Source organism: Crassostrea angulata, chromosome 2 (assembly GCF_025612915.1).
Source record: "Crassostrea angulata isolate pt1a10 chromosome 2, ASM2561291v2, whole genome shotgun sequence".
NCBI lineage: Eukaryota > Metazoa > Mollusca > Bivalvia > Ostreida > Ostreidae > Magallana > Magallana angulata.
The window spans coordinates 49,585,819-49,605,494 of record NC_069112.1 but is presented as its reverse complement, the minus strand read 5'-3'; the positions used below and the strand labels follow the sequence as shown (position 1 = coordinate 49,605,494).

At 35.8% G+C, this 19,676-nt stretch overlaps 3 protein-coding genes and 1 long non-coding RNA gene across 11 annotated transcripts in view; 1 reads left to right on the top strand and 3 right to left on the bottom strand.

The window, feature by feature from the left end:
- Nucleotides 1–450: 450 nt before the first annotated feature.
- Nucleotides 451–3,648, bottom strand: LOC128172304 (uncharacterized). Its single transcript, XM_052838101.1, has 3 exons — nucleotides 3,496–3,648; nucleotides 2,128–2,355; nucleotides 451–1,317 (listed from the first exon to the last, which is right to left on the bottom strand). Exons 1-3 carry the CDS (start codon nucleotides 3,563–3,565, stop codon nucleotides 1,049–1,051), a joined length of 567 nt encoding a protein of 188 aa, XP_052694061.1. The 5' UTR covers nucleotides 3,566–3,648; the 3' UTR covers nucleotides 451–1,048.
- Nucleotides 3,649–4,356: 708 nt separating this feature from the next.
- On the bottom strand, nucleotides 4,357–10,466 carry LOC128173827 (uncharacterized). Its single transcript, XR_008242575.1, has 5 exons — nucleotides 10,446–10,466; nucleotides 5,556–5,611; nucleotides 5,133–5,213; nucleotides 4,702–4,854; nucleotides 4,357–4,433 (listed from the first exon to the last, which is right to left on the bottom strand). It is a non-coding gene; the product is annotated as an uncharacterized LOC128173827 (long non-coding RNA).
- Nucleotides 7,905–16,824, top strand: LOC128173826 (uncharacterized). Its single transcript, XM_052839504.1, has 4 exons — nucleotides 7,905–8,382; nucleotides 8,689–9,387; nucleotides 10,366–11,409; nucleotides 15,331–16,824. Exons 1-4 carry the CDS (start codon nucleotides 8,019–8,021, stop codon nucleotides 15,411–15,413), a joined length of 2,190 nt encoding a protein of 729 aa, XP_052695464.1. The 5' UTR covers nucleotides 7,905–8,018; the 3' UTR covers nucleotides 15,414–16,824.
- Nucleotides 16,825–16,935: 111 nt separating this feature from the next.
- LOC128173825 (atrial natriuretic peptide receptor 1-like) overlaps nucleotides 16,936–19,676 on the bottom strand; it is a 166,306-nt gene continuing 163,565 nt past the window's right edge. For all 8 annotated transcript variants that reach the window (XM_052839502.1, XM_052839503.1, XM_052839496.1 and 5 more), the window contains 3 exons: nucleotides 19,203–19,301; nucleotides 18,455–18,546; nucleotides 16,936–18,325 (listed from right to left, as the gene is read on the bottom strand). In XM_052839502.1, coding sequence (XP_052695462.1) covers nucleotides 18,203–18,325; nucleotides 18,455–18,546; nucleotides 19,203–19,301 — 314 coding nt within the window. In that variant the 3' untranslated portion in view covers nucleotides 16,936–18,202. The remainder of the gene's footprint in view (nucleotides 18,326–18,454; nucleotides 18,547–19,202; nucleotides 19,302–19,676) is intronic.

Here is a 19,676-nt window from a genome sequence, read left to right as displayed (position 1 = left end):
TATATCGTCAAACTCTCGGTTATATAAATGGAACTTTTCATAGAATCTCGCTAAACAAAAAAATCCAATATTCGATTTTACAACAGAAATAATGATTTAGTACGAAGCGAGACAACCCTTGTTTAACAGCAACATATTTACTAAAATAAAAAAATCCGGTCTAATATCGTGAAAGTTCAACATACAGTTATGTACATTCATTGAGTAAAACATATAAATATATCTGATTAAGAATAATATCATGTGTGTCGCAAATTATGTACGAGAAATCAAATTGGAAATTTTTGTATAAAAATAACTGATTTGACAGGCAATCATGGAATTACTTCTCTCTCCGAACGAACAATCGGCCATCAAGACACATATTAAGACATCTTATCGTCATCATTTTTACAAGTTAGGCTTAGCAAAACACAGCTAACTGACGTAAAATGACTACAAGACAAGAAATGATATTCTAATTATAGATTATGATACTCTGTCTATATTTCACAAGTGCAAATACATTTAATATACGTTGATATTTATGAAAGACATTTGTGAGCAATGAAAAAACAAGAAAACAAAGTTAACACATATACACATAGGTGGAAATGTTGAAGTTAGAATACTGAATGAAAAAAATTATTTATTGATTGTCTTTCATCAGACAGACCCAATTGAAACTCGGACAAATAACCAAAGTGAAAATCTTAATTGCATGATAGATTACATGTATCTAAATCCTTTGTAAATCTAATAGACGGCGTTAGTCCTTGAAGGCTTTTAACTATATAAGTTTATGTACATAGACACGTACAATTTATAATCCATGTACGCATATACATATATGTTCTTGTGTACATTAGACAGTTGTCAAAGGATCAACAAATCTGTTTGTCATTCGAAAACACACCTATCACAGTTCCTTGTAAACATTCGAATATAGGTTAAAGCTTCGAACTTACATGTCCCTCAAAACATCAATTATAAATAATTATATAGCATATCACTTATATATTCTTCATTCACAGATGAATCAGAATATTGAACACTGACATAACAAATGTCACATCCCATGATGCACTTCTTGAAAAACAGATATAAAATTCAAAACAATGATGACCCATAAAAGCCCGGATATAAGGTATTTTGACGCAGAATTTGCTTCCGGTCCGTTGCAAAAGTTCCCTCTGCACATGCGCACACAATACGTTCCCGTGTCTCCCTTCCGCTCACAATAAGTCTGGTTGTCCGCTCTTGGTCGCCGCACGTCAGTATATTCCGTCGCAAAATTGACGCCGTCTGTACAATCTCGCAAATACATGTTCATCTGACCTAAAATACATATATTCATTAAATTATATTTTTTCACCCGCTTTTCATTACATAAAGATATGTTTATCATAAAGCTACTGTTAGTGAGACTCAGCATCCTATATATAATAGTGTAAAATCATAGTCTGAAGATTCTCCTCAATTTGTGTTCATATTCCACATGAAATTTCAGAAGTTTTTCCTAAGCTTTGTCAGGTTTTTTCCAATAATCAAACATTCCAAAAAATCAAAAGATGTTATCATAATGATTTTTTACGATATAAGTTGCCAATGTTATATCATTATATAGTATAATTTTTAGAAACAATGTAAGATGCCAATGTAATTTATCATTATATGCTATAATGTTCAGAAAGCAGTAAAAATTAAAACTGTTTTCTAATCATCTCACACTGAAAGACAAGATGCAATAGCAACTTGGTTGGAGCCTAGGAAAACACAACTATATAAGGAATAAGAAATCATTCTTTGAGTATTATGAGGTAATAATTTCGGTCGGGGTGTGATCAAATCCAATAAAGCGCGAAGGGCTTTATGATAGATTTGATCACACCCGACCGAAATTATCATCTCATAATATTCAAAGAATGATTCCTTATTACTTATATTTATATAATTTTGAGCCATCGTACGATTATACATGTATATTTAAATATTAATAAGCAAACCCCGCTGGTGCCTCGATTTGGCGTCATTTTTATTATGGGTTATATAGTACAAAATCGATATGTAGTGTTATCACAGGCAAAGACACTGGAAAATGTAAATAAAGTCAGAAAAATCCGAGACATAAAAAGACGCGGTGCTTACCTCTGTATTCAAACGTCTCGATGACGCAGAGTGTTTCGTTCGGGTATCCCTGGTGATATGACGTGCAGTTCTTCACGAACAGCTTGTACAGGTCCTTCTTTTTCTCGTACACCTCGTCGTCTGACGTTGGAGGATTCTCGATGTAGTGGCGGGCTCTCGCCATTGTCTTTATGTATGTCTGGCAATCTCCGCCGATCTTAGTATCTGCGCACTGGTAACAGAAGTTACCTAAAAACATGAGTATAAGTCACTTAGTAGACATTTTGTTACAGTGTAACCAGGTTAGACTAACTAAAGTGTTTCTATTTTTTTTTATTTTCCCAATAAACACATACATGTAAATACATGTACGTGTCAATAAAAAAAAGATTCAAATAAAATACTATTCTTTTTTCTTTTTTACACATTCTCATGTCTTACACTGATATTTAACATCTTTTTTCAGTTGAGAAAAAATCAGGACTTCGCACACAAATTTTTCAACATTATCATATTTTCCACAGGTGCATGAGGACAAGACCCCCTCAACCCACCCCACCCCACCCCCAAATTGCATCCCATCCCACCCCATCCCCAAATTGCATCCCACACACTTAGACCATGAGTCTAGTTGATTCTCCTTTTAATAGAAATTCTTTTAAAGCATCTATAAACCACATTACTTTCCGGCTATCTGAAAATTAAAGGAAAGTAAAATTCACGTAAACACCTGCCCCTCTGGACATAGAAAGAATAAAGGTATGCGACTCTTGGGAGGGTGGGGGTTGAAGGGGCCCAGTCCTCAAGCACCTGTAATATTTTCATATGCGTGTTTGAAATATTTTTTTAATGAGTCATGAAAGTCTTTATCAAGTCTTGAAACTTGATCCTGAAGCCATAGAGGGGAAGTTTCAATACAGAAAATCTGATTTTTTTTAATTTGTTAAATGTAATATGTAGTAGTTTGGGCACAGCTATCGAAATAGCCATGCAGTGTAATCTTCAGGTTCGTATCTTTAGGCCCAAAAGGCCTAACTTTTAAAAGTTAGACGAATTTACTTTTGATCTCAATCTCAATCTCACTTTTCCACCTTTTGTAAAAGTGAGACTGAGATCAAGAATGAGCTCTTCTAACTAACTTTTATGGCCCCGGGGCCTGGGCCAGAATTTTACCACGATGGTGATAACGTACTTTATTGAGAAAAAAGATTTTGTCAACATACGGGCATTTTGTGGGACATGATTCAGTTAAAGAAAAGTTAAAATGAAAGTATATATTTCAAATTTGTAACTGGAATCTACCAATATTTATAAATAACGTCATAAATTATGATTGTTTTATTAGCGGTACAAGTAGTTAGGGTAATAAATTTCAAAAAGAACACTTACCAGCGCAGAGACTTATGGTCATAAATAGTAGTAGACATTGGGTACTTGTAGATCTGCTAACAGTCGCCATGTTGCATATATTCTCTTCCTGGTTATTCCATTTACGTGCAAGGTTTTTTTTTATTTGGAATTCATCCTTGACTGGGTCTTTTAAAGCAAGCATATCGTGTTTGAACATAATGTGTGTGCTTTGTTCAAATATTTAAACCCCTCTTCGGAGAATGAAGTCGTTAGAATATTTAAACTCTCCAATGTACAAATTGAATACTCTCAAGTGACAGAGACTAGTTTGTGTGTGACGGACTTCAGAAGTTACTGATATTCCTAGATATTGTCGGACATTTATTTGTCTGACAAGTAATGTAAAATGTACCTCACTGTACACGCCATGACTTCTTTGCCCTTCACTGTACCTTACTGTACATGTACATATCTACAAACCTCCATTGTCATGCGCGGATCCAGAAATTTTTTCCAGGGGTGGGTGTCCGACGGTTATTACAGTTAGCCGGACGGGGGGGGGGGGGGGGGGGGGGTCCGAAGCATATTTATGTTATTTTTATAATGTAATTTAAAGAAATTTGAATTTTACAGGGAGTCCGGACCCCCCCCCCCCCTAATCCCTCTATAGATCCGCGCATGACTGTGAATTAATTGGAATTACATTACCCACTATACAGCACTATACTGACTTCTACAGTACCATACTTTTGGCTACTGTGCATGGTACTGACTAGCAATATAAAGCAGTGTCACATGTAGGTCCCATTGTACTAATTTGAATTACAAAACTTTTGATGCATTCACTTAATTAACACTGATTGTGAAAAACATGCTGAAGGAAGTAAAAAACAAATAACACTTTGACTTCATCATTTATTGATTTTACAAATGTATATTGGTTTTATGATCCATATGTGTAGTTCATGACTTGTGATCTGAAAGAAATCGATACATAACTTCATATGTTAATCATTTGATCAATAATGCACTAGAATTATTATACAATGATGTGATATAATTATTATCAAATTCATCGTTTGTAGGTGTAGATCATTTGTATTTGTAAATATTTTGAATTATCGAAGACTGCTTTTACAGTTTAATTAAAATTAGCCCCTACGTTTTATTATTTGTTATGTCATATTTTGACAAGACTGAGCACTAATTTTGATGCATCCCGTTTGGGAAATTATTAACACTTACACATTGGAAGGATGACAAGCTGCCTCAGTAGTAAGGGTAGCGGTAAGGCGGCGGCGGGGGGTAGGGAGGAGGGAATAACTCCAGGGGGTAGTATCCACGCTGACCAAAAAAACGGGAGGCAAGGTATCCTCCCGCCAGGAGCCCCAGAAGTTGCTATGAAAAATCAATCGAGTTAAGTTGATTTGATAAATGTAACAGGGAGTTTGATGATAGTAGTGATGATGTCATTAATGACGAACGATAAAGAAATGAAAAATGCGTAATTCAGAATCGTTCTAACACTTAAATCTATATACGTAATGAAGAGTTAAATTTGGTTTTTAATACGATTTAATTAAATCGCCGTAATTAAATTTCAACAATGGACGAAAAAGAAAAAGTATGAATATAATAGTAAACTTTGAGCAGATTTGTGATAACGAAAAACGTACCCCGCTAGATGGAGCGAGCAGTGTCCACAACAACAATAAAGATGTCAGTAGCGTCACAGTAACCATGGTGATTTATCAAATCTAAATGTAAATTCAATTTATTGGTTAATTTCATATTAGAAATAATAAACTGTATTCTACACTGGTAAGAAATGTACTGAAAGCCAAAATCAATACAATGATCAATAATAAATGTGTATAATTTTAAAAATAGACCTACATGTAGTTCGATTCATATTTTTTGAAATTTTGAAAACTATTTAAAAATATTTTTTACCTTATTTGATGGTATTATAAAAGTTCATGATAACATGAAAATACGTTTGGAAAAGATCCGTTTTTACAAATCAAAATTATCAATAAGTTTCGGTAGGTAACATAAATATGATATAAAAATCAGGAGAAAAACAAAGACTGTCTTACCTATCATAAGAAAACAGCTACACCCATTGACGATTGTCTGGTCCTCTCTATTCGATCTGTCGATTAATAAAAATCTTTGTGTTATTTTCCAATCAGTAGAGTTTTTATACCGAGTTAATTACTGCCACTGATTGATGGAGGCAGGCGGGAACTAGAGGCCCTTGACCACACGGACAGGAAGACATCATGGGGGATCCACTCCCCCTCCACTGGGGGGATGGGGACCCACTCCACTGAAGGATCGTCCATCCCCGGGCCAAAGTGTTTCAAAGTGAAATCATGGTCCGCGCCGGAGGTGATTACTAGAAATTTAAAAAAAACTTTTGTCTTAATGAAAAAAGTCCTGTACTTTATACACAACAAACTAACATTTTCGGGGTTTTTTTATTCGTAAATGTGGTGTGACCTTATATATAAAGAGGTTGATAAATATTATATTTTATGATGCAGGTGTGCTCTACGGGATGTACTAAGAACGATTACTCTAATACTACTGTTTAGTACTTTCGTCTATTCATGTATTGTTTTATTTGGTTATTTTTTCAGCCAATGCAAACGCAATGACATCTTGATCGTTGACCAGAGTCTTTATGAGGTCGATAGGTTTACCCGTGTGTTGTTCGATTAAGTCTGGTCAATATTTGACAGGTCCGATAGATCACAGGCATTATCTCGTCTATAAAATGTGGCTAGTTAAAAACAAAATATACGTACACTGTAACTATACAATTTATATCATCGAATTAAAAAGAATACATTATTCCCATTTTTACCAACTTTTGGCCACTGGACCTAATATATTTTTTTTATATTATTTTAGAATTTTAAATGTATAATTCAGTGATTGCTTATAGTTTGCAATATGCCTTGGTCAAACAAACATCACTTTTTCTCGCCATTATAGGTACATGTATTTTTTCGCGGTAAATACAGAGAGACAAATTAAAAAAAATACTCACAGAATAAAAAGAGTTTGGTCCTACTATTGTCGCAGTCTTCAAGCTGCTAGTAATTGGCCGAAATATAGTATATATTGATTATGAAAAGTGCATCTTTGAAAGTTAAAGTTTTGCAATTTAATTTTTCTCTCTAATTATGTATCTGTGGAAATGATCAATTTTGTAAAATAAGATACTCTTAGTACAGGACTAACAATTTTAAAATGGTCTAATAGCAAGTGTTATTATTTTCCCATTGTAATTGACATAAAATAGTTTTGAACATATTATCCATGTTTATAGTACATGTAAGTTAGAAATTGTTACATTAAAAGAAATTTTAAAAAATCATAATGAACTATATATGATAAGATTTAAAATTTGGCCCCCATAATTCGCCATTTTTAAAGTGTTTCGGGTACAATAAAATGTTTACTAATTTTTTAGAAGAGTTGATATAAAATATATTTTTCATCTATTTATTTGATTTATTTGCACTCACTGGCAGTATATGACGTCAGAAGTGACGCCATTTCTATAATTCAATCAAAATCAGCCAACAATTGACATTTTTCTTATCTATTTACGAATGGGAAATATAGAGCGCATGCTTGAACAAGGAAAATTTTTCTGTCACTTATTAGTCTTAGCTAGGTACATCTCTGATTAAAATATTTTATGTGTTCAAGAATGCGCTCTATGTTTTCGGAAGGAAAAACTGCTTGAAAACAAGCTGTTTTACGCTAAAAAATGCAAAAATGGCGGGAAAAGGTTGTCTTTACAATGTCATATTTCTAAATTGTGGGCACTTGAATCAAAATGAATATTATGTAAACACATCACATATATATCTGTACTAAGAAAATAAAGAATGATAGTAAAATGATGATGTTCATTTTAGGGGGCCATTTTAGGCCCTTATCATATATAGTCCTTTAACTAAAACCAACTTTTAATGTAACAAAATTATAAAGGTATCAATTATACTGCCATTTCAAAGCAACTGATATGTTTTTAAACCATGTGGTATCAAACGGAATCGGAATATTTTTAAAAAGGAAGAAATAAAAACCAATGAACAATAAAACTTCCCTCTCTCCCGAGACACACACATATTAAAGTAAAAAAAACACCCAATGAAATGCCTTTTATCCATCACATATGAGGCATCACACCGTTTAAAAATTCCAAGACATGATTAATACCGCTTATGTAACGTTGATCGAAATTAATAATCATGTATTACATGTATATACCTTTAAAATGTACCACTCGTTAACACTTTAAGTCTCAATAAATTGTGCAGACTTGGATAAGCCCGTGGATTAAGGATTCATTCACCCATTGACGGTCCAATGTAATACCTGTACAGTAATACTACCACTGCTCAACAGTCAACAGACCGGGGTTACACACATAGAATGCAGTACCGATCCAGATTAGTGTTAAAACCACCCAAACACCGAGAGAAAAAAACTTAGTAGAAACTAGTTAGCAAGAAAAAGGACGCTATATTCTTTCCATAATGGATACTAATCATTTCGACTCCCGGTCTTTCCACAAAACACGGAAAGTGGAGATGAACGGGTTCATAGCAGATGTGGATAGAGACTTACGAAAGTTCTACCACGCCGAGCAGCGCTCCGTGGCGCTAACGTACGTACTCGCGGTGTGTCTGGGTATGTTCGGCGCCCATCACTTCTACCTGGGCCGGACCACGTACGGCGTCATGTACCTGTGCACGCTGGGCCTGTTCGGCGTGGGTTACCTGGTGGACTTGATTCGAGTTCCGTCTCTTGTGAAGGATGCTAACATCAGGCGCATTGACGAGGAAGAAGAGAGAACCATGTCAGACCTGTATGTTCTCTGGTTTCCGTGTGGAATCCTAGGTCTGTAAGATTCACATCTATCTATCTATCTATCTATCTATCTATCTATCTATCTATCTATCTATCTATCTATCTATCTATCTATCTATCTATCTATCTATCTATCTATCTATCTATCTATCTATCTATCTATCTATCTATCTATCTATCTATCTATCTATCTATCTATCTATCTATCTATCTATCTATCTATCTATCTATCTATCTATCTATCTATCTATCTATCTATCTATCTATCTATGACTTCCTCCCTCCATCCATTCATTCATCCACCAATCCATCGATCAGGTTTAATATAACTTACAGGTTTTCATCATTTTTACTTGAGAAATCCCCTGTTGGGAGTTCTGTATCTGCTGTCAGGAGGGATATGGGGACTGGGATGGATCATCGATGGGATTCAACTCTCTGGGATCGTTCTACAGTACAACCACAAAGAAGTCCCGTCGGTTTCAATTTTGTACGCCTATCTCTTCATGCTTCCACCGTTCGGTATTCTCGGGTTTCATCATTACTACTGTAAAAGGACGTATTGGGGAATCCTTTACAGTCTCACCTTAGGATGTTTCCTGCTTGGTTGGATTGTAGACTTTATCAGAGTGCCGTTTCTTGTGTCTCGAACAGAGGGAACTGAGGAAGACGGACCGAAAAAATATCACTCGGACGACGCGTACATATTGTGGCTTTCATTCGGATTGCTCGGGTTTCATCATTTCTATTTGAAGCGGTATCGATGGGGATTAGTGTACGCATTGACGCTGGGATTATTTGGGATCGGCTGGATAGTGGACGCCTATAGGATTCCTTATTTAGTAAAGCAGCTTAACGTGCAGAGCGATGAGGAGGAGGATATTACAAATGTTGTGTCAAACTTCCATAAACGACGCGGGTCTTTCTTGTCAGGCGTTAGAAAAGAAGATAACTATACGAGATTTGATGACGTCATGCAAAACCATCGGCCGGAGGGAAGCCCAAAAATATTCACTGTTCATCGGAGCAACAGCAGTACGTAGATTCAATTTCTATGTAAATTTTTGTAGCATTGTTTTTATTAGTGTTTCAACATTTTCATTACAAATATTCATGAAACCATAATTCGAATGATATTTTCTTTGTCAAATACATAGGCTTCTCCTTAATTTAGTATTAAATCATGATGTTTTGGAGTATACAGTCTCATAACTGCAGCGGTGTGTGTGTTATGAAATTTTTATGCACACATCGCTGCAGTTATGAGACTGTATACTCCAAAAAATCATGATTTAATGCTTATATTTACATTTTTTTTAACTTCATGCCTTGTCTGCAAATGTGATTTATAACTAAATTCATATCTTATCCTAAGGGTAAGTTCATATTTTAAATGGAAGAGCCACAGTAACAGCCGCAAGCGTGAACTTTGAATTTTGCTTGTGACGTTGCAGTTTACAGCGTTCAACGTTTGTGACGTCATAATAAAACTCGTCATTTTAATCTTTGAATACCCTGTGTGCATTACAGTGTTATAACTGCCGTACCTTTCAACACACTTTACAAGCAAGAAATGTGTTGAATGTAAATATATCAGTGTATATGAACTCTGTTCTCATTTAACATACTTCACAATACTTACATGGCCCGACGTTTTGTCGGTTCTCCTGAGACCGTTAATAGTCCAAATTTTGATTTTTCCTACAGGATATAAAATCGTCCGTACTAGTCTAGAGACTTCTTTGTCCATAGAAAAACGAATAAATGGAATTATTTTTTAAACAGGTGTATTTTTTAAAAATTCACTTATACTGGCGGTCTAAACTGGCGGCGAGTTACATTGTTGATTTTATAAGGGAGGATATTTTTTTTTATTTATTTAAAGAGGGCACCTTAAATCATGAAATCAATGAGTCAGACAATAACTATTGCCAATGTAATAAGTTAAACCATTGTTTACCATGCAGTTTTTTACTACACGTGTTAGATTTAAAATGATCTTTGAATTTGCAGTTAAACGAATCGTCCCCGAGCAATCTTTTGATGACGTCACCACTGATGAGGACCGTGACGAAAACGAGTTATATACGTACAATGTCGGACAGCTCCGGCGGACAATATCGTCCTACTCCAATAACACTCACACCGTGGCTGTAGACGTCCACACATGCCCCGGTCAACATCTAGCGAACCCTCCCTACTCTGAGGAATCCCGGAATATGACACCGGTCTTGCGCTCAAAGCAAGCAAAAAGAAGTGAGCAGAAAAAGAGGATACAAACAAACGCCACAGAGATGGAGATCTCTCAACAACCACGTGACAACGATGGTGGATGTGCTAGAAAGGAAAGTGAAAGTAACGGAGTGATTTATCATGAATTACCGAGTGAAACTACTAATGCAGATACCGATTCAAATTTACGACAAAAACACAGCACTGAAGAGAAAGTAAAAGTTCGAACAAAAACCAAAAGGAAAATTATTGTATCCCAAAGTATGAAAACAAAACAACCTACGAAAGATAATGCAACATTTAATTCTCCTGTAAAGCTATTAAAAGAAAATAGTGAAGCGATGAATATTGAACAAGACCAGAAAACGGATGTGTTTGTTCAAGCAAGAGAAAGTCCAATTGGTGCTGATTTAAACAAAGACGTTTATTCTGTAGAAAAGAGCAAAGATCCAAGAAAGTTGGACAAAGACCAAAGAGTTGATGATAATCGGAGCGAATTAGACTCAGACAGTGTGGCCACAGTTGCCAGATCTTATTCCACCATTTCTCAGCGATCTTCATCTCAATCAAACGTGATGGAAAACTCAATGACTAGCATTGACGTTAATAAAATGTCGATCCCGATCTTAAATGATGATTATACGATGACCAATAGTAACCCAAATACACCAAGGTCAGCTAGAGAGTCGACGCCTCGATTTGATCCTGACCCTAACAACAGCCTACCAAGAGTCATAAAAGTCCGGAAAAACAAGTCCATGGCACAGACCAAGAGAAATATCAGACGCTCCATCAAACGCAGTCGGCAGCGCGCGCAAACTTCCGGTATGTACATATCATTCTACATGTACCTTAACAGGCAATGTTTCAATGAAAACTCTATAAAAATAAAAAAAGTACGTATACGTGGATCTAGAAGAAGGGTCCCTGCGGGGGGGGGGGGGGGGGGGGGGGGTAAAGTTGCCGCTAATTTAATATGCCTTGCTAACAAAATTGTCCTCGGACCTTTTTTTTGAAATATGCACGTGACTATTGGCCAAGGCAGGCAAACAACAGGGATATCAAAAATTTATTTGATTTTTAGTTTACCGAAGGCCACCGGACATCAACTTTTTATATATATATATATATATATATATATATATATATATATATATATATATATATATATATATATATATATAAAGTAAGCGATTATATGTTAAATCGTTTTGTTTTTAGCTCACCTGAGCTGAAAGCTCAAGTGAGCTATTCTGATCACATTTTGTCTGTCGTCCGTCTGTCCGTCTGTCTGTCTGTCCGTCTGTCTGTCTGTCCGTAAACTTTTCACATTTTCAACATCTTCTCAAGAACTACTAGGCCAATTTCAACCAAACTTGGCACAAATCATTTTTAGGCAAAGGGGATTCAAAGTTGTGAAAATTAAGGGTCACACCCGTTTTCAAGGGGAGATAATTAGAAATTAATGAAAAATTTCGAGAAATTTTCAAAAATCTTCTTCTCAAGAACCAGAAAGCCAGGAAAGCTGAAACTTGTGTGGAAGCATCCTCAGGTAGTGAAGATTCAAAGTTGTGAAATTCAAGACCCCCGGGGGTAGGATGGGGCCACAATGGGGGGTCGAAGTTTAACATAGGAATATATAGAGTAAATCTTTAAAAATCTTCTTCTCAGAAACTAAACAGCCAGGAAAGCTGAAACTTGTGTGGAAGCATCCTTAGGTAGTGTAGATTCAAAGTTGTGAAAATCATGACCCCCGGGGGTAGGGTGGGGCCACAATGGGGGGTCGAAGTTTTACATAGGAATATATAGAGTAAATCTTTAAAAATCTTCTTCTCAGAAACTAATCAGCCAGGAAAGCTGAAACTTGTGTGGAAGCATCCTCAGGTGTTGTGAAAATCATGATCCCAGGGGTAGGGTGGGGCCACAATGGGGGGTCGAAGTTATACATAGAAATATATAGAGTAAATCTTTAAAAATCTTCTTCTCAGAAACTAAACAGCCAGGAAAGCTGAAACTTGTGTGGAAGCATCCTCAGGTAGTGTAGATTCAAAGTTGTGAAAATCATGACCCCCGGGGGTAGGGTGGGGCCACAATGGGGGGTCGAAGTTTTACATAGGAATATATAGAGTAAATCTTTAAAAATCTTCTTCTCAGAAACTAATCAGCCAGGAAAGCTGAAACTTGTGTGGAAGCATCCTCAGGTAGTGTAGATTCAAAGTTGTGAAAATCATGATCCCTGGGGTAGGGTGGGGCCACAATGGGGGGTCGAAGTTTTACATAGAAATATATAGAGTAAATCTTTAAAAATCTTCTTCTCAGAAACTAAACAGCCAGGAAAGCTGAAACTTGTGTGGAAGCATCCTCAGGTAGTGTAGATTCAAAGTTGTGAAAATCATGACCCCCGGGGGTAGGGTGGGGCCACAATGGGGGGTCGAAGTTTTACATAGGAATATATAGAGTAAATCTTTAAAAATCTTCTTCTCAGAAACTAATCAGCCAGGAAAGCTGAAACTTGTGTGGAAGCATCCTCAGGTAGTGTAGATTCAAAGTTGTGAAAATCATGATCCCTGGGGTAGGGTGGGGCCACAATGGGGGGTCGAAGTTTTACATAGGAATATATAGAGTAAATCTTTAAAAATCTTCTTCTCAGAAACTAAACAGCCAGGAAAGCTGAAACTTGTGTGGAAGCATCCTCAGGTAGTGAAGATTCAAAGTTGTAAAAATCATGACCCCCGGGGGTAGGGTGGGGCCACAATGGGGGGTCGAAGTTTTACATAGGAATATATAGAGTAAATCTTTAAAAATCTTCTCAGAAACTAATCAGCCAGGAAAGCTGAAACTTGTGTGGAAGCATCCTCAGGTAGTGTAGATTCAAAGTTGTGAAAATCATGATCCCAGGGGTAGGGTGGGGCCACAATGGGGGGTCGAAGTTTTACATAGAAATATATAGAGTAAATCTTTAAAAATCTTCTTCTCAGAAACTAAACAGCCAGGAAAGCTGAAACTTGTGTGGAAGCATCCTCAGGTAGTGTAGATTCAAAGTTGTGAAAATCATGATCCCTGGGGTAGGGTGGGGCCACAATGGGGGGTCGAAGTTTTACATAGGAATATATAGAGTAAATCTTTAAAAATCTTCTTCTCAGAAACTAAACAGCCAGGAAAGCTGAAACTTGTGTGGAAGCATCCTCAGGTAGTGAAGATTCAAAGTTGTAAAAATCATGACCCCCGGGGGTAGGGTGGGGCCACAATGGGGGGTCGAAGTTTTACATAGGAATATATAGAGTAAATCTTTAAAAATCTTCTCAGAAACTAATCAGCCAGGAAAGCTGAAACTTGTGTGGAAGCATCCTCAGGTAGTGTAGATTCAAAGTTGTGAAAATCATGACCCCCGGGGGTAGGGTGAGGCCACATTGGGGGGGGGGTGTTTAAATTTTACATAGAAATATGTGGAGTAAATCTTTAAAAATCTTCTTCTCAGAAACTAATCAGCCAGGAAAGCTGAAACTTGTGTGGAAGTATCCTCAGGTAGTGTAGATTCAAAGTTGTGAAAATCATGATCCCTGGGGGTAGGGTGAGGCCACATTGGGGGGGGGGGTGTTAAAGTTTGACATAGGAATATATAGAGAATCTTTAAAAATCTTCTTCTCAGAAACTAAACTGCAAGATGATTCTTTATAATTGTTAAGACTTTGGCTCCAGGACAATTCTTCGGCCTCACAAGAAGGTTCAGAGTTTGATGTAGCTAAATATCCCATATATAAACAATTGTAAAGTATCTTTTTGAGAACTGCAATACTCAACATGTGATATGACTATAAAATTGAAGCAGGCAGCTATTTTTTCATTAGAATCTTTTTGTATTACTGTATTGAGTTATTGCCCTTGATTTATTGATTCTTGATTATTTTAATTAATGCATCCACTGTTAACCAAATATTGTGATGATTATTTTTATACAATAAAAAAAATTCAATGTATATAAGTTGTTCTGCATAAGTTGTTTTGGGTTAGGCCGGATTAGTTTGTTTATTTTTTATTTCCAATTTTTAGATACTATGAATTATTTCAGGCCGGCACATATATAGGGACAGTGTCTATTGCATTACAATGAATGACTGTTTAGGGTAAAACTTGAACAGGTATGGATAGATTGAGTGTGTGGACATCCCTGCTCTATCTAATCTTCGTGTTTTATAACCTACGATACAGGGTGTGCGGTCATTTCTGCCCTGTATTGCAATAATACAAGTGTGCGATCATACCTGCATGTATTTGTGGTGGTTGCAGCGGAGCACTAATGTATGGTCATCCCTGCTGGTGTTCTGGCCTTTCAAGCGCAAGTGTGCAGCACTCCCTTCTTGCGTTAGGTTGAGCTGTTGGCGCAAGTGTGCGGTTATCCCTGCTTGCGTTAACGTTGGTACCACTTGAGTTGTGTAGGTGTTCGGTCCCTGCCTGCATAACGTTGAGTCCCTATATATGTGCAGGATCGGTGATGAAAGTATTGGCAGCAATCAGGGCTATCCGAGTTCCAAGGGGGGAAAAATGGATTTTATTTATACAGGATCTACATGTATTATTGTACATTGTCCAGATTGTATGTATTATGACTCCATTAAGCTGACTTTATCATACCTATTGTTCCTCAGGTGAGCGATGTGGCCCATGGGCCTCTTGTTTGCAGTATGTGATTATATATAAGATCTAAGTGTGTAATATTTCTGATGATGATATATTTGAAATTGATAGAGAAACCAGAGGAAGAATACAAAAACCAAGACACCCCAGTGGGAGCAACGGCAGAAAAAGCGGAGACGGATCATGGTAGATAAGACCCGTTTTTACGACTGTAAACTGCTCTTTACGACTGGTTTACGACTCGGTGCAATAGAACACAACACTTGTGTTAAAACTTTTCTTTATTTATTGAAAAAGAGAATGTTTGTATGGCATACTTCAACTTCGCTTTAACTGACACTAACACTAAAATTAGACTAACAATATGAAAAGATGTACATGTACAACGAAAGTACAACTGAATATATACACGACTAGCTGCAGTTCTGTATACGTAGCCCCCGATCTGAAAAAGACGGCTTAACGAACTGAGGGCTACAGTGTGACACAATAAATAATATCAGTCCAAAACTAGCACACGTTTTTGTGCGCAATAAATACACATTTCTTTAATGAATGGCACTGTAGATTTCAGGTCTTCCATCCGAATATTTTCAGACCGTTAGCTACAGACCTTTCCTCATTCTATACGTATTCCCGCCTACGGTTTGAACGTGCAATAAGTGTATGACAATCTTGTACTTTTAAAAAGGTAAATAATGATGTGGAATCCGGTATCCGGAAATCTGAATTATAAGGCTGAAAATTAAAAGATGATATATAACTGCTTTTTAATTTTAATTTGTTCTAAGCGTATGCAAAATGTGTCTGTAAATTAAATATAATAAAAACTTTAAAACTCCTGTTTTAATTATTTTTACACCGTATTTGTTATTTCAAAAGATAGAATTAACAGGAGAAGTCAGCATTATTGCATATTGTACATTCCACATTCCAAGTCCGATTTAGAAGATCGTTTAGACGAAATGTGTTAAATTTTTTCCAACAAGTTTTCATCCATGAATAATTTATCAAACAAATCTATTTTATCGGTCTGCAATTGATCAAATTCATTTAATTTATTTTGACTTATTTTAAATTTATCCTATTCTCATTGGCCGGTATCATTCACGCCTATTTCTGCAAATTTTGATATATTTCAAGGTTATGTTTCTGCAAAATGTTAACTTTGCTACATCTATTTTTTTTTTCAATTTGTCTTTAGCTGTTATTAAAATTTTATACATACATGTATACTAATGGATATTCATTTGATGTAGTGATACAGCTAGGGTGTCATTTTTTTGTTTCTTCCCCAAAACAGGAACCTGTTTTTCAAATTGCTTATGATGTGACACTAGGTACCTTTTGATTAGTAAGCGTTATTTCACATGCATGCAATGCCAGTGCAACAAGTCTAAAACTAGCAATTAATCTTAATGCAATATCAAGGAAAATATTCTCTAAATACACATTTTCGCGGATTTCGTTTATTAGTTGATCAACGAAATTAAATGCTCATCAAAGTACATTTCCTAATGAAATAATATGATACTGATAAGATCAAAGCCTACGAATCCACGAAATTGACTTTTACTATTATAGCTGCGAACATTTAGTACACGAATGTTAAAGAAACCTCAGTGTCAATCAAACGCATTCTGATGTATATTAATCAAACAACTATCTATTGCCACAACATAATTTTTTAATAAAAGAAAAAAGTAAACAAAGAAGTACAATTGTAATCAATCAGTTTATTTGTTCTCACCTTCCACACGAGATACAAAGAAGATCCGGAGAATGTTTTTATTTGTTTATACAGTGTATTTTTTCTTTCTATCAGATAGTGCAGGTATATAAATTACATCACTTTTAAAATCTGTTAACGTCCAAGTAATAATAGTTCTACACAACTAAAGTATTGACAACCCGAATTTTGAAAATACACGCGATAATAAAGACAGTCATAATTATAATAATTAACTAGCATTTGTTGATCTGACCATTAGAAACTGTCCGTTAGGTGAATGTTAATTAAATATCAAATCCAGTTTACGTATTTTCCTGCAGTGTTAGTTAGAATATTACACAAGCTTCCATTGAGTGATCTGTTCAGCTTTGTTTGCAACATAAACTATCAGCAGTATGTTTTAGAATGGAATCTCTTTTTCTGTTTGTACACAGACGGAAATGTTATATAGCCAAGTCAAGTTGTACACAATCTGTTGTTGAGGAATATACAAAAGCTTCGCATTTTTTTTTCTTCAAAATTTTTTTATCAAATATCAAACTTTTTTTTTTTTAATTTTTTAAATTATAGAATATATGTATGCATTCATATTTATAACAACATTTTAGTTTCCCTTAGAATTAACTCTTGTTGCAAATGCTGAACTTTTCAAATAAATTATTTCGCAATGAAATTGGCGTGTTGTGAAAATAGAGAGTTAAAAACGATATCTAAAACCTTGAAAGAAATACTGCAGGACTTTCAAAATGTAAGCGATATACATGTATAATGCTAGGCTTACCACAGTCATTTTGTCACAAGTATTCTCAATAAACTTTCTATAAAAAATCACAATAAATAAATAAAAAAAATCCTATGTACATATAATAAAAATAATAATAATAATAATAAAGTTTCTCCCTCGTTATATTTCAGCACAACAAATACTATGCACAATAAAACGAAATGATAAAATCTTATTCAATAAATAACAATTTCACAAGTAAGCAAGAAATGACGCAATGATCATCAGCCATATTGCATCATTCGATTGGTTGAGACATAACGGCCCCAGGCTGGTGACGTATTCAACATCAGAAATGGTAAAATCAGCATCAAGCAAGACGCATGACGTCATGAAAAATATCACAATTTGATTGGTTCTGAGAGCCGAGTGACGACAATGAGGTCTCGCGAAAGGAGTTATTTTCAAGACGTCACTTGAGACGACGTCCATTGCCAGCATCAACTGGTACAACCTCTTGAATGACGTCATTTATCTGAGATGATGGTGTCATAGCTTGGTGGATTTTCAGGGATTACAGTGTTATAGCCTGACGTCACAGGTGCCACCCGCTCCCCCGTTAACCAGTACGTAGTAATTGCACCTTTGCCCTGAAAAATAAAAAAATAGTTGTATTTTTTTGTTTATAAAGACATTCAATAAATTTCTATAAAATGCATTGATAAAAAACCAAAATTAATGTCAAGATTCCGATATCTAACCGGAAGTGCGTGTCTTACTTTCATTTCCACCGGGCCCCTCAGTTCCAGCTCGAACGTTCCGAACGTGTCCAGGATTTCCTTGGTGTCCGGACTCACGTGGATCCTCAGGGCTAGAGAAATGCAATCAATCAACAGAATATACCAAAAACAGATGTACCTGGTGTAAATAACATGTTCATATTCACCGCCAAATATCTAGTTTAACAACATTCATATATATACATGTAATCATATGTCCATTCATGACAATTTTTTGAAGGACACGGCTAAAAGTAAAAAGAGAGTCTACGAGGATATTGAATGGCAAATTACATTAAAGTAGCTGCAGATCTGAAGCTCTGCCCTCGCTCATTCCATTTTTTTCTGACCAGAGAGCAACAGTTAAAAATTCTGTGGCTACCAAGAAAGTAACCCGCATGGTGAGTTAAAGGTTACATGTAATAAATTATCTTTTTCGTTTATGTAAATTTCTTTGGGTAAAAAGATATGACGTGACAATTGAGAAATCTTAGATGTTATCCTTTGCAATAATTTCGAATTCAATTCTAACTTTTCGACAGGTATGTGGATTTATCAAATCGTCAAAAATATGCAAAAACGGTAACTTCTGGACAGATTTTGAATAATTTTATTTTTATTTCACAAACTGTAAATGCATCTAAAATAAAAGAGAATTGTAATCTGCCGCTAGTATTGCATGCGCTGTAATTCTAGAGGACGTCTCTAGTGTAGTGTGGAGCCTCCTTAATCTACAGGCGGTACTTACGTTGTCCGTTGGATTCCATCCTGGACGCCGTGTTGACTGTGTCCCCGAACAGACAGTACCGGGGCATCTTCAGCCCCACAACACCGGCACACACCGACCCTGAAACACAACCAGTCACGTGACTTACGGTTTCACTCACGGAGGCATTTTAGAGTCTCTCTGAGACAATTTTCTTCTGGAGCATAAGGAATAAGATTGTGTATCTCAAATAGAATATATTTTTTTCTTTTTGAATTAAGAATGAACAATATTAATTTTCAAAATCTGTTCATCATAGGAGGATCAGTTGTCTGAAAGCTAAGCTGAATTTTGTGCAATACTTATTAAACACATGTTAAAAAGCAATAAAAAGATAAAAACAAAATTAAAAAAAAACCCACAAAAACATTCCCTCCCAAAAAAACCCCAAACAACTTCAAAATTTAGAAAAATGACCATCTTCTGAAATTTAATTCACAAACAGTAAACTTCTTT